Here is a 16019-nt window from a genome sequence, read left to right on the forward strand (position 1 = left end):
AAGGGATCAAAGGATATGGGGGGAAAGCGGGAACAGGTTACTGAGTTGGATGATCAGCCATGATCATAATGAATGGTGGAGCAGGCTCGAAGGGCCGAATGGCCTACTCCTGCTCCTATTTTCTATATTTCTACGTTAAAAGGCTGCAAGGACATTCCTAGTAACTACAAGCCAATTAGTTTACCATCAGTGGTGGGGGAAGTTTTTAAAACAATAATCAGGGAAAAAATTACCAGGCACTTGGAGAGGTTTGAATTAATGAAGGAAAACCTTGATGAATTTGGAAAAGGCAAATTGTGCTTGACTACTCTAGTTGAATATTTTGATGAAGTAACAGAGAAGGTTGATGAAGGGAATGCAATGGATGTTGTCTATACGGATTTCAAGAAAGTATTTGACAAAGTGTGACATAAAAAGCTGGTTAACAAAATTGAGGCTCATTGAATAAGAGGGTCAGTGTCAGCTCAGATAAAAAAATTGGCTTAAGGACAGAAAACAGCGAGTCATGGTAAATGGTTGTTGTTTAGCCAGGAGGATGGCAGACAGTGGTATTCCCCAAGGCTCAGTGCTAGGACCAATGCTTGTTTAGGGGTCTGCGGCAGGTGGTGAGGGAACCAACTAGAGGGAAAACATACTTGACCTCGTCCTCACCAATTTGCCTGCCCCGGCTGCATCTGTCCATGACAGTATTGGTAAGAGCGACCACCGCACAGTCCTTGTGGAGACAAAGTCCTGTCTTCACATTGAGGATACCCTCTATCGTGTTGTGTGGCACTACCACTGTGCTGAATGGGATAGACTTCGAACAGATCTAGCAATGCAAAACTGGGCATCCATGAGGCACTGTGGGCCATCAGCAGCAGCAGAATTGTACTCTATCACAATCTGTAACCTCATGGCCCAGCATATCCCCCACTCTACCATTACCAACAAGCCGGGGACCAACCCTGGTTCAATGAAGAGTGTAGGGGGACATGCCAGGAGCAGCACCAGGCATACCTCAAAATGAGGTATCAACTTGCTGAAGATACAATACAGGACTACTTGCATGCCAAACTGCACAAGCAGCATGTGATAAACAGAGCTACACAATCCCATAACCAATGGATCAGATCTAAGCTCTGCAGTCCTGCCACATCCAGTCATGAATGATGTTGGACAATTAAACAACTAACTGGAGGAAGTGGCTCCACAAATATCCCCATCCTCAATGTTGGGGGAGCCCAGCACATCAGTGCAAAAGCTAAGGCTGAAGTATTTGCAACAATCTTCAGCCAGAAGTGCCGAGTGGATGATCCATCTCGGCCTCCTCCTGAAGTCCCCAGCATCACAGATGCCAGTCTTAGCTAATTCGATTCACTCCGGGTGATATCAAGAAACAACTGAAGGCACTGGATACTGCAAAGGCTATGGGCCCTGGCATTATTCTGGCAATAGTATTGAAGACCTGTGCTCCAGACCTTTCCATGCCCCTAGCCAAGCTGTTCCAGTACAGCTACAACACTGGCATCTACCCAGCAATGAGGAAAATTGCCCAGATATGTCCTGTCCACAAAAAGCAGGACAAATCCAACCTGGCCAATTACCGCCCCATCAGTCTACTCTCAATCATCAGTGAAGTGATGGAAGGTGTCATTGACAGTGCTATCAAGCGACACTTGCTGAGCAATAACCTGCTCAGTGACACTCAGTTTGGATTCTGCCAGGACCACTCAGCTCCTGATCTCTTTACGTTTACGGTCATGGTTCAAACATGGACAAAAGAGCTGAACTCCAGAGGTGAGGTGAGAGTGACTGCCCTTGACATCAAGGCAGCATTTGACCGAGTATGGCATCAAGGAGCCAAAGCAAAACTGGAGTCAATGGAAATCAGGGAGAAAACCCTCCGCTGGTTGGAGTCATACCAAGCTGTCATGCAGGCCCCCCACCTGCGAAGAATGAGGCACATTAATTTCGCCACATGGACATTAAATTTCAAATTGTTGCTGGGAAGAAGAGTATGACAAGGGGTTACCAGGCCCCTGACTGTAAAGACGTTTTTGCATATTAACAGACAATGTTTGGGAACAAAGGAGCTATCCCCTGCTCCAATACAATCCATAAACAGATGTGGTCAAAACAGTTAGTTACATGACTAACCTGCTTGGCAGTCTGGTTTTTTTTTTTCTGAATTGTACAGTTTTGAAATTAGAGCCTGCAGAAAGCTGTTTGCTCCTGGATTGAAAAGACCTCTCCTGGCTAGCTCTTCACAGCCTCTCCTGTCTGCTCCTATCTCTTTCTCACGAAACTCCAAAAACCCATTGAAGATGCATGAACTCCAAGAGAGAAAAGTCTCCTAAAGTGAACAAGGTTTAAGAAGAATACTAGGCCCCAATGAAAAGCAAGATCTACCTACAATCAAGGATTCTACAGTGAGCTCGAAGAACCATAATACAACTCTTCAGATATTGCCTCAAACCATTCCACTTTATTTTTCTTCTGCTCTTTTCTGTCTCTATTTGTATGTGTGTATTGCATATGCATGCTAGCATGGGCGCATCATGTATTCGTAGGCATCAAGCAAATTTGAGTTTAAGTTTAAATAAATTTCAATCTTTCTTCTTTAAACCTAAGAAAACCTGCATGAGCGTGCTGGTTTCTTTGCCTATAATCAGAGGCGGTGAACAAGGATTCACCAAAGAGGAGTTTAAAATTAAACCCTGTTAAAGTAAAACCAGGTGAAGGCTGAAAGGAACCCTAGACCCTAACACTAGCACAAAGGAAAATGGTTGTGGTTGTTGGAGGTAAATTACCTCAGTCCCAGGATATCACTGCAGGAGTTCCTCAGGGTAGTGTCCTAGGCCCAACCATCTTCAGCTGCTTCATTAATGACCTTCCTTCAATCATAAGGTCAAAAGTGGGGATGTTTTCTGATGAATGCACAATGTTCAGCACCATTCGCGACTCCTCAGATACAGAGCAGTCCGTGTCACTATGCAGCAAGACCTCGACAATGTTCAGACTTGGGCAAGTAACACTGGCGCCACAGAAGTGCCGGGCAATGACGATCTCAAACAAGAATCTAACCATCTCCTTTTGACATTCAATGGCATTACCATCGCTGAATCCTCCACTTATAACATTCTCAGGGTTACCATTGACCAGAAACTGAACTGGAGTAGCCATATAAGTACTGTGACGACAAGAGCAGGTCGGAGGCTAGGAATCCTGCGGCGTGTAATTCACCTCGTGACTCCCCAAAGCCTGCCCACCATCTACAAGGTACAAATCAGAAGTCAGGAGTGTGATGGAATACTCTCCACTTGCCTGGATGGGTGCAGCTCCAACAACGCTCGAGAAGCTTGACACCATGCAGGACAAATCAGCCTGCTTGATTGGCACCCCATCCACAGACATTCACTCCCTCCACCACCGATGCAGCGGTTCAAGAAGGCAGCTCACCAACAGCTTCTCAAAGCCAATTAGGGATGGGCAATAAATTTCATCTTCCACTTGTCTGTCCATTCTGCCAACCCTATGTCCTGTTGCAGTCAGTTGGTATCATCCTCACTGCCACTCTCCAAGTCTGGTATCATTGGCAAATTTTGAACTTTTGGTCTGTATTCTAGTATCCAAGTCTTGTATGACTCCAACCAGTGTAGAGTTTTCACCCTGATTCCCATTGACCCCAGTTTTGCTAGGGCTCCTTGATGCCACACTCGGTCAAGGGCATTCATTTTCACCTCACCTCTTGAGTTCAGCTCTTTTGTTTATATTTGAACCAAGGCTGTAATGAGGTCAGGTGCTGAGTGGTCCTGCTAAAACCCAAACTGAGCGTCATTGAACAGGTTAGAACATAGAACAGTACAGCACAGTACAGGCCCTTCGGCCCACGATGTTGTGCTGACCCTTTAACCTACTCTAAGATCAAACTACCTACATACCCTTCATTCTACTATCATCCATGTACCTATCCAAGAGTCGCTTAAAAGTCCCTAATGTATCTGCTTCTACTACTACCGCTGGCAGTGCATTCCACGCACCCACCACTCTCTGTGTAAAGAACCTACCTCTGACATCTCCCCTAAACCTTCCTCCAATCACCTTAAAATTATGCCCCCTGGTGATGGCCCTTTCCGCCCTGGGAAAAAGTCTCTGGCTATCCACTCTATCTAAGCCTCTCATCATCTTGTACACCTCTATCAAGTCACCTCTCATCCTTCTTCGCTCCAATGAGAAAAGCCCTAGCTCCCTCAATCTTTCTTCGTAGGACATGCCCTCCAGTCCAGGCAGCATACTGGTAAATCTCCTCTGCACCCTCTCTGAAGCTTCCACATCCTTCCTATAATGAGGCGACCAGAACTGAACACAATATTCCAAGTGTGGTCTAACCAGGGCTGCAGCATAACCTCGCGGCTCTTAAACTCAGTCCCCCTGTTAATGAAAGCCAACACACCATACGCCTTCTTAACAACCCTATCAACTTGTGTGGCAACTTTGAGCGATCTATGGACATGGACCCCAAGATCCCTCTGTTCCTCCACACTGCCAAGAATCCTGTCTTTAAGTCTGTATTCTGCATTCAAATTCGACCTTCCAAAATGAATCACTTCACACTTTTCCAGGTTGGACTCCATCTGCCACTTCTCAGCCCAGCTCTGCATCCTGTCAATGTCCCGTTGCAACCGACAACAGCCCTCCACACTATCCACAACTCCAGCAACCTTTGTGTCATCGGCAAACTTACTAACCCAGCCTTTCACTTCCTCATCCAAGTCATTTATAAAAATCACAAAGAGCAGAGGTCCCAGAACAGATCCCTGCGGAACACCACTGGTCACCGAGCTCCAGGCTGAATACTTTCCATCTACTACCACCCTCTGTCTTCTATGGGCCAGCCAATTCTGTATCCAGACAGCCAAATTTCCCTGTATCCCATGCCTCCTTACTTTCTGAATGAGCCTACCATGGGGAACATTATCAAACGCCTTGCTAAAATCCATATACACCACATCCACTGCTCTTCCTTCATCAATGTGTTTTGTCACATCTTCAAAGAATTCAATAAGGCTTGTGAGGCATGACCTGCCCCTCACAAAGCCATGCTGACTATCTCTAATCAAACTATGCTTTTCCAAATAATCATAAATCCTGTCTCTCAGAATCCTCTCCAATAATTTGCCCACCATCGACGTTCGACTGACTGGTCTATAATTCCCAGGGTTATCCCTATTCCCTTTCTTGAACAAGGGAATAACATTTGCCACCCTCCAATCATCTGGTACTACTCCAGTGGACAGTGAGGAAGCAAAGATCATTGCCAAAGGCGTGGCAATTTCTTCTCTCGCTTCCCGTAATAACCTTGGGTATATCCCGTCTGGCCCCGGGGACTTATCTATCCTCGTCTTTCAAAATTTCCAGCACATCCTCCTTCTTAACATCAACCTGTTCGAGCATATCAGCCTGTTTCACGCTGTCCTCACAAACGTCCAGGTCCCTCTCACTAGTGAATACTGAAGCAAAGTATACATTAAGGACCTCCCCTACCTCCTCCGACTCCAGGCACAAGTTCCCTCCACTATCCCTGATCGGCCCTACCCTCACTCTGGCTATCCTCTTGTTCCTCACATAAGTGTAGAACGCCTTGGGATTTTCCTTAATCCTATCCGCCAAGACTTTTTCATGTCCCCTTCTAGCTCTCCTAAGTCCATTCTTCAGTTCCTTCCTGGCTACCTTGTAACCCTCTAGAGCCCTGTCTGATCCTTGCTTCCTCAACCTTAAGTAAGCTTCCTTCTTCCTCTTGACTAGCTGTTCCACATCTCTTGTCATCCAAGGTTCCTTCACCCGACCATCCCTTCCTTGCCTCATCAGGACAAACCTATCCAGCAGTCGCAGCAAGTGCTCCCTAAACAACCTCCACATTTCTGTCGTACATTTCCCTGAGAACGTCTGTTCCCAATTTAAGCTCCCCAGTTCCTGCCTAATAGCATTGTAATTCCCCCTCCCCCAATTAAATATTTTCCCATCCCGTCTGCTCCTATCCCTCTCCATGACTATAGTAAAGGTCAGGGAGTTGTGATCACTATCACCGAAATGCTCTCCCACCGAGAGATCTGCCACCTGGCCTGGTTCGTTGCCGAGCACCAAGTCCAATATAGCCTCCCCTCTAGTCAGCCTATCTACATATTGAGTCAGGAAACCTTCCTGGACACACCTGGCAAAATCTGCTCCATCCAAACTATTTGCACTAAGGAGGTTCCAATCAATATTAGGGAAGTTGAAGTCACCCATGACAACAACCCTGTTACTTCTGCACCTGTCCAAAATCTGCCTCCCAATCTGTTCCTCCGTGTCTCTGTTGCTATTGGGGGGTCTATAGAAAACTCCCAACAAAGTGACTGCTCCTTTCCTGTTTCTGACTTCCACCCATAATGACTCAGTAGACAAACCCTCCTCGGCGACCTCCCTTTCTGCAGCTGTGATACTATCCCTGATTAGCAATGCCACTCCCCCACCTCTTTTACCTCCCTCCCTATTTCTTTTGAAACATCTAAACCCCGGAACATCCAACATCCATTCCTGCCCCTGTGATATCCAAGTCTCTGTAATGGCCACAACATCGTAGCTCCAAGTACTGATCCATGCTCTAAGTTCATCACCCTTATTCCTGACACTACTTGCGTTAAAATAGACACATTTCAACCCATTATACTGGCTACAACTTTGCCCTGTCAACTGTCTAACCTTCCTCACAGACTCTCTGCACTCTGTATCTGCCTGTTCAACAGCTACCCCATCCACTGATCCGTAGCTCCGGTTCCCATCCCCCTGCCAAACTAGTTTGAACCGTCCCGAACAGTTCTAGCAAACCTCCCGCCCAGGATATTGGTGCCCCTCCAGTTCAGATGCAACCCGTCCTTCTTGTACAGGTCCCACCTTCCCCAGAAGGTATCCCAATAATCCACATATCTGAAGCCCTCCCTCCTACACCAGCTCTGTCGCCACGTGTTCAGCTGCACTCGCTCTCTGTTTCTAGCACGTGGCACCGGTATCAATCCTGAGATTACTACTCTGCTCGTCCTGCCTTTTAGCTTCCAACCTAACTCCCTATATCCGCTTTTCAGGTCCTCATCCCTTTTCCTAGCTATGTCATTGCTGAGTAAATGCTGCTTGATAGCAGTGTCGACGACACCTTCCATCACTTTACTGAAGATCGAGGGGAGGCTCATGGGGTGGTAATTGGGTGGGTTGGATTTGTCCTGATTTTTGTGGACAGGACATACTTGGGTAATTTTCAACATTGCCGGGTAGAGGCCAGTGTTATAGCTGTACTGGAACAGCTTGGCAAGAAGCGTAGTTAGTTCTGGAGCACAAGTCTTCAGTACTATTACCAGAATGTTGTCAAAGCCCATAGCCTTTGCAGTATCCAGTGCCTTCAGCTGTTTCTTAACATGTGGCGTGAATCTGTGATGCTGGGGTCTTCAGGAGAAGGCCGAGATGGATCAGCCACTCAGCACTTCTGGCTGAAAATGGATATAAATGCTACAGCCTTTTCTTTTGCACTGACATGCTGGGCTCCCCCAACATTGAGGATGGGGATATTTGTGGAGCCACCTCCTCCTGTTAGTTGTTTAATTGTCCACCACCATTCATGATTGGACGTGGCGGGACTGCAGAGCTTAGATCTGATCTGTTGGTTGTGGAATCACTTAGCTCTATTGCATGCTGCTTATGCTGTTTGGCATGCATGTCATCCTGTGCTGTAGCTTCAGCAGGTTGATGCCTCATTTTGAGGTATTCCTGGTGCTGCTCCTGGCATGCCCTCCTGCACTCTTTATTGAACCAGGGTTGATCCCCTGGGCTGATGGTGATGGTAAAGTGGGGATATGCCGGGCCATGAGGTTACAGATTGTGGTTGAGTACAATTCTGCTGCTGCTGATGGCCCACAGCGCCTCATGGATGCCCAGTTTTGCATTGCTAGATCTGTTCAAAATCTATCCCATTTAGCACGGTGGTAGTGCCACACAACCCTCCTCTCCTAAGGAACCTTGTTCACTTTCCATCCCTCAGTTCTCATTGTTCCTATCTGAACTTCTCTTTCAGTAATTGGGATCCTTGCTGAGTCTGCATGGTATAGTTTTACATTGATTTTCTCTTCCTCCCCCAGCGATTAAATGCTGTTGTTCAAAATGGACGAGCTGGGCATTTCAAACAGAACTCCAGGCCTGAAGATAGCTGCCTCAGTTGATTTTATACTACCTGCATTTTGTAGCCTCTCTGTCTTAGGATAGTGATCTCTGTGTGACACTCGTTCCCCTTTCCCTTACAGTCAGGCATTAGTCCTGCTGGGCTCCATATGTGCTCTTTGTGTGGACCCAGTTTGAAAAGTCCGGGCCTGTAGTATTATCTAATAATAGGGTTGTTACTGGTTAGAAAATTATATGGTAGCAAAGGTAAACTGAAGAAAAGATGGAAAAATCATTGCCCTTACTGGAGAACTTCAAAAAAGTCGCTGGACAGAACCAAGGAGAGGTATGGTTGATTTGGGTCCGGAGGTTTGCAAGGTATCACACTACATTGGGCCTCGCGCAGAAACCAGACAACGAGCAGGTCAGTAGTTATTGTACGCAATGGGGAGTGTACAGACGACATCCTCATTACACAAGGGATAGATGAAGAGAAGGCTATGTATGAAGAAGTCATTAAGGCACTTGAGACTTATTTTAATGTAAGGAAAATGTCATTGTGGAACGCGTCAAATTTAATAAGTGTCCTTAGCAGAAAGGGGGCAACATTGATACATTTATCAATGATTTATGTCAACTTGCTGAAGATTGTGAATATGGCAGCTTATGGGAAGAGCTGATTCGAGACAGGATTGTGGTCGGTTTAGTAGACGACGTCCTATCGGATCATCTACAGTCGAGGGATGATCTTACATTAACAAAAGCAATTCAGTTGAACAGGCAAGCAGAGGTTAGAAAATTTAACCGATTTGTTGTTCAGGGAGAGTCCGATCTCGAAAGTCCCAAACTCTATTGAATATGTAAAAACAAAAGTTAAAAATGGTGATGTTACAACCAGGTGAGAAAGGTGTCTAGGGGTCTGTTATTATCTTCACCTGGTTTTATTGTAACCGGATTTAATTTTAAACATACTGTGTTTTGAGCTTCCCCTTTGTGAATCTTTGTTCACAGCTTTCCAATTATAAGGCAAAGAAACGAGCACAAACAGGCTTTCTTTGCTTTGAAGAAGAAAAGTGAAATTTATTAAACTTACTTAAACTCTAATACGGTTCACGCTTACGGATATACGATGCGCCCATGCTAGCATGCACGCGTGATAGACACATGAGAAGAATAAAAGATAAAGTGGAATAGTTTGAGGCAATATCTTGTTATTGTGTTTCAAGCTCATGATATAGTCCTTTTGTAGGTAATTCTTGCGTATCTTTGGGGCCCAGTATTCTGCTTAAACCTTGTTCACATAGGAGATTTTTCTCTCCTTGAGGTTCACGTGTTTTCACAAGATTCAGTTCCTTGGGAAGGAGATGGACAGGCAGATAGGAGGCAGGTCTTTTCAGTCCAGGAGCTAACAGCCTTCTGATTTTCAAACACTCTTGTTGGAAGTTCAAATCTCAGTAGCCAGCTAGTCATGAAGTGGTCTGACCACTTCTTCTGTGTTTGTGGATTCTGCTATCTTAGCAGTCAACCTGGAATGCTAGCTCCCACCACCTTTAACATCTGTTAATTAAAATTCCATTGTTGGTTGACTGGATCAGGGCATGGACCTTTGTCCCTTCGTTCCAGCTCTGTTAGTTACTATGCAAATGTCTTTCCTGTCAGGGGCTTGCAATTTTAAGTTTTAATGTTCATGTGGCAAATTCATGTGTGCCTCAGTCTTGGCAGGTGGGGTGGGGAGGTGGGTTTGCCTGACAGTGGTAAGAGACAGGAAAGGCAGGAAGAGTGGAGTTTTTTTGATGCAAAAAGAGGGGACATTTTCAATGTCTGTCACAGTAAAAAAAAAAACAGCACTGTAAATACAGGGAAATTCAAAGAAAAGAACATAGTTAATGAAGTACAAGATGTACAATGTGTTGAAATTCCATTCTTAGGGGAAATCCAAGGCACAAATGAGAGTTGCTGGACGACAGAAATTCTTGTGGAAGGCAACAAGACTAAATTTGAACTGGACACTGGAGCAGCAGTTTCAGTATTATCAGACACAAAACCGTGACTGAAAAAGGAAAGTCTAAAACCAACAAGTAAAAAATTATATCTGCCTGGAGGCATTGAGTTGAAGGTAATGGAAAAGCTGAAAACAATTTTAGTTACTGGGGAAAAGAAATTCCTGAGACCTTATATGCAATCAAGAATCAGAGTTGTTTACTCCTAAGCAGAGAGGCTTGCATAGACCTATAGCTAATATGTAAAGTTGAAGAGCTTAAAGGTACTTGAAATAGCAAGGCATAGAGGGATATGGAATTAATGCAGGCAGGTGGGATTAGTATAGATGGGCATTATGGTTGGCATGGACGTGGTGGGCCGAAGGGCCTGTTTCTATGCTGTATGACTCTCTGTGACTAAAGGGACAGAAGAACAGCCTAGGAATTTTCGGGCTGAATTTCCTAAATTGTTCAAAGGATTGGGAAAATTAAAAACAGCATAGCACATCATTCTGAGAAAGCATGCAGTGATCATGTGTTTGTATACACCTCGGAAAGTTCCACATCCACTCCTAGAGAAAGTTAAACAAAATCGAATCAATGACAAAATAGGGAGTCATTTCACCTGTAACAAAGCCTACAAGATGGTGCTCAGGTACGGTCCCAATGAAGAAATCTAATGGGTCCATTCGAATTTGTGTTGACCTCACACTATGTAATAAGGCAGTGGAAAGAGAGAAGTACATCCAATGTCATCAGTAGATGAAAGTTTGGTAAAGCTAGGGAGGAGCACTATTTTCACCAAATTGGACGCTAACAGTGGATTTTGGCAATTATACCATTGGATGCTTTATCGCGTATTTCATTAGCAGGACCTGAAGAAGATGATATTTTATTTCTTGAAGTAGAAGTTTTTGCTTTGACGACAACAACTTTACCTGCTGCAGCTCAGAAACTGAGTGAGATCAGGAATGCACAGAAAACAGATGAAGTATGTGCAGCAATCAGGGAATATTGCTTGCATGGATAACCAGCATACGTGCCACAGAACCCAGTTGTAAGGCAGTATTTTGAACAGAGGGGGTCATCTAAGCATTGTTGATGATTTATTGATCTACGATTAGAGATTAGTTATCCCTAAAGCACTGAGATTAGAGATCTTGGAGCGATTACGCCAAAGGCATTTGGGAATAACAAAGTGTAGAACCAGGGCAAGACAATCAACATGTTGGCTTCATATATCGAAAGAAATTGAAGAGATGATATTGAGATGTATCACATGTGCCATCATTCATTGAGAGATGAAGGAACCACTTCAGAATCATTTAGCCCCATGTGAATTGTTAATGGGAGGGAGGTTGAAGACCCAACTTTCTATAATTGCAAGAACACTCAAGCCACAAGTGAGTGCAGAAGACTTGGAAAAAGTGAGGGAGAGAGAAGATGGAGAGAGATCAAATCAATCAGGAAATTATGACAGAATGTCACAGAACCAGAAACTTGTCAGTCATTCAACTTAGGGAATCAGTTTGGGTTAGAGACCAAAATCGGTATAGAGAAGTGGTAGAAAAATCATCATATCCACGATTGTACATTGTCCAAACTGATCAAGGGATGATAAGAAGAAACAGAAGGTCATAAGTGGTGATACCAAAGAAGCAGCAAAAATAAGAAGACCAATCATCTCAAGAGTTTGATGAACTGGTGATGCTGCAATCAGCCATCAACCCAGAGGACAACCAGAATGAAGAACCTGAGTCATCGAATAGTTCTACTGAAGTACAGCAGCATCAGAAGGAGGAACTAGAAGACTCAAAACCTCAAAGCCCTTTGAAAGAAAGAAGAACGCGTTATGGCAGAGTTGTAAAAATGCCACAGCAGTTAACAATCTGAAAAGAGAAGCCAGAGACTTGGGGGGGGTGTGGGGGGGAGATGTAGTGTAATGTAATATAGGGTTGTTACCAGGCAGAACATTACAGCGCCTACGTCAGCGTTTCTCACTAACTGTTTGTCCAAAGGGCCACCATCCCAAACGAGTATCTTGCTCCAGAGCCACTGGCAATGCTGAACGAGTCTGTGTCTGCAATTCTACCATGCAGTCAGTTCCTGATTTTAACCGTGTCCCAGTGAGTTAAAGAAAGAAAGACTTGCATTTATATAGCACCTTTCACAAGCTCAGGACATCACAAGGCATTTTACCATCAATTAAGTACTTTTGAAGTGTAGTCACTGTTGTAAACTTGGCAGTCAATTTGCACACAGTAAGATCCCAACATCAGCATGTGATAATGACCAGATGCACTGTTTTTAGTGACAAATATTATATGGCCAGGACACTTGGGAGAATTCCCCTGCTCCTCTTCAAACTAGTCGTTTGGGATCCTTTACATTCAGCTGAAAGAGGCAGGGCTTCAATTTAACAAATATCTCGTACCGAAGACTGCACCTCCTATAGTGCAGCGCTCCGTCAGTACTGCACTGGGAGTGTTAGCCTAGGTTTTATGCTCATGTGTCTGGAATGGCTTTGAACCTTTGGACCCAGAGTGCTACCAACCAATTTGCCCCGGAACCATCCGGGCAGGGATCAGCTAACTTAAGGGAAACCAAGGGTTGAACCTGGGACCTTTCAGATCCTCTCCTGCTCACTGAGGAATCTTCATTAATATTGTGTCCCAGCTATGGCCTCAGGTTTGCCCCTTTTCTAGTTCTGGAGTTAGACGAAGGAGGTAACTTGAGACCAAGTCTGCTCATCTTCCCACCAGCCCCCCCCCCCCTCATCTGCCCTCACAGAAAATGAAGATCAGACGGATGAATTGGAACTTCTCAAGGTGCTTGGATGAAGGACATGATTGGCACCCAACAGGAAACAGAAGAGAACTTCGGGGAAATGACCACAAACAGAGATATATCAGGTAATTACTGAGGAGGGTTTTGAAGTTGGTGTGGGGAAGCAGGGATGGGAAGGCAGATATGGGTGGGATGGGGTGAAGAGGTGAGGCAAAGGAACGTGGAAGGAGAATGCCAGACTAGACTGAATTTTAACACCCAAAAATGGACAGGTTAGGGTAGGGTCAGTTGTTAAAATTTTAAAAAATTTTAAATGTGACTCCAACCTGCCTACTTCCAGGTTTAATGGGGCAAGCAACCAATTCATTCTCAGGAGGCAGGTTGGTAATTTAAATATTTGAACAAGGCTGGCAGCTTCTGACTTAATCTATTTTGCTGGTTTTACAGTGGTGAGATGGGTTTCCCAGGACTCAGGAAACCCGACAGGTGAAGGGAGGGAAGGACAGCTTGGGGAGAAGGTAAGTATCTTTGCAGTACTGCTTGTGGGCCAGGAGAATCAGGAGTGCTTCCCCCGCAGCCCCCACCCCCCCAACCAAGCTGCACCCCCTCCAGCCCCCCCATCAGACCACATCCCAACCCCCTGGGATCAGACCTTCAGGAATTGGACACCCTTCCACATGGGATCGGGGAACTTGTTCCTGCAGCCTGATCTGGAGTGCTCCCCGACCTGACCAGAATCCAAGCCTATCAACCTGGCTGACTTCTGGGTGGGGAACCTGTCATGTGCAAATGGCACAGTATGCGAGAAATCGCGGGTTTCCTGTCCAAAACTCCACCCCTCCCTATGTAACCTGCCCTGTTAATCAGCTAAACTATGGGAAGGCAGAGGACTCTGCCACCGATGCTGGAGTTGAGGGTAGTCGGGTGGCAAAACCGGGGGGAATGGAATCTGAAGAGCACAGGTTGCAAGGCATGAGTCAGTAGAACTGTTAATGGAGCATTGGAGATAACTTTCAAACAGGTTATATCCATATATGTAGAGAAGGTGATAAAATGAATAACATGCAAATTAATTCCATTTTCTTCCAAAGGGTCACTTACCATGGAAACTGCATAGATGTAAATCAGTAAGTGCGGGTACTTTTTCTTCATCTTGTCAAGATGCTGTATGCAGTCCCGGACATATATTCTGAAATCAGCCACATACAGACGTCGCCCTTCACTCTGCCCGTGACCAACTGTGGAAGGAGGGGAAAGAAAGAATGGCTTAGAGGCATTGGACAACTGAATGGAGAGCTCCCTCAAAGCCTTGGTGAGGTGTACAGACTAAGATGGTGCTCTTTTTAGCTGGGGTAGTGTTGGGGATGGGGTGGGGCAGGGCGGTGTTGTGATGAACCTTTAAATTCCTGTGTTCAGGAAGAGATGATCAGTTAGGGTTTCCTCTCCTGATCACTAATCAGAGATTTCACCCTGCCGCCCACTGAAGGTGTGAGTGTGCAGATATCAGGGAGACTAACTTGTGTTTTTACAACACCTCAGTGCATCCCTGAGAAACATGTTAAAGTGTGTCACATATAGCAAATTACTTTAAACATGGGAATGTATCGTAATTTAAAGAAAGCATGACTTGGTCCTTTCACAACCTCAGGACGTCCCAAAGCACTTTACAGCCAATGAGGTACTTTTGAAGTATAGTCACTGTTGTAATTTAAGAAACACAGCATTCAGTTGTACACTGCAAGCTCCCACAAACAGCAAATGACCAGATAATTTGTTTCAGTGATGTTTCTTGAAGGATAAATATTGGTTCAGGAATCCAGGGATAACTCATCTGCTCTTCTTTGAAATAGGGCCTGCACAGCTGAAGGAACAGATGCCAATGGTGGTGCAGTAAAAATTGGGGATGCACAAGAGATCAGAACTGTAGGAATGTAGAAAGATCTTGGTCAGTTGTTGAGCTGGAAGAGGTTACAGAGATAGGGAAGTGGTCGGGGGTGGAAGCGGGGTGGTGGTGGTGACGAGGCCATGGAGGGGTTTGAAAACAAGGATGAGAATTTTAAAGTTGAGGCCTTGTTGGAACGAGAGCCAGTGTAGGTCAGTGAGCACAGCGGTTGATAGGTGAACGGGACTTAGTGCTCCCTCCGTATGCTGGGTTGCCAGCCCTCCTAGATTGCCGTGGAGTCTCCAGAAATTAACATCTAATCTCCAGGAAACTTCTGTGAAGAAATACTTGGGAGAAAGAAAATCAGAGGTGTAATATTACTTGTCCCTTTGATATGTGATCTGTTGTTAGACTCACAGGGCTACAAGTAATATCCCAATAAAATGTGCGTTTTATTACAACTGAACTGGAACGTATATGGACAAAGAGTTACTGCATGAGCTAGATTTGAACACCTCTCACTCTCCTGGGCACCACCGTCAACTGCCTGGTCATGTGTGACACAACATCAATTCCTCTGATGATCTTCACTACAGTTCTTAAGGAGATTTGTTCTTAAGATAGTCCCTTCTTTAAGATAGTCCCCACTGAGTGCTACTGGGGGGCACAGAGTGTAAAGAAGGGAGTTTGGTAAGTGGGAGTTCAGTAAGGAGGGGAACTATAAATTAAGAAAAAAATAAATCTGAGTGCACAGAGTGTAAAGTGGGAGTTTGGTGTGTGAGGGAGGGGCTCCTTTATTTATTTCATCTTTTTTTCAGCCTCCAGTAGCTGCCTCTTTCTTCGGTACAGGGGAAGAAGCTGGTTGGTGAGTAACTAGTACGTTATTCTACTTTTCATTGTAATAAAAGTTTTTAAAGTTACGGTATGGCAGGCCAGCTTGGCCAAGTGGAATGTACATCCTGCAGTATGTGCAGTAAGTGTCACTGGCTGCAGAAGCTTGAGCTCTGGGTTTCGGAACTCGAGCGGCGGCTGGAGTCACTGTTGTGCATCTGCGAGGCAGGGGACTATGTCTTAAGCACATTTAAGGAGGTGGTCACACTGAAGGTTCGGAGCATGCAGGCAGAGAGGCAATGGGTGACCTCCAGGCAATCTAAGAGAACCAGGCAGGCAGTGCGGAAGTCCCCTGAGTCTATCTTGCTTGCTAA

The 16019-nt window shown here is 45.2% G+C and overlaps 1 protein-coding gene across 1 annotated transcript in view; it reads right to left on the bottom strand.

The window, feature by feature from the left end:
* LOC137380351 (monoglyceride lipase-like) overlaps positions 1-16019 on the bottom strand; it is an 87235-nt gene that overhangs the window by 25677 nt on the left and 45539 nt on the right. The window contains exon 4 of the mRNA XM_068052279.1: positions 14034-14170. Within this exon, the coding sequence (XP_067908380.1) occupies positions 14034-14170 (137 nt within the window). The remainder of the gene's footprint in view (positions 1-14033; positions 14171-16019) is intronic.

This window comes from Heterodontus francisci, chromosome 19, assembly GCF_036365525.1.
Source record: "Heterodontus francisci isolate sHetFra1 chromosome 19, sHetFra1.hap1, whole genome shotgun sequence".
Classification (NCBI taxonomy): domain Eukaryota; kingdom Metazoa; phylum Chordata; class Chondrichthyes; order Heterodontiformes; family Heterodontidae; genus Heterodontus; species Heterodontus francisci.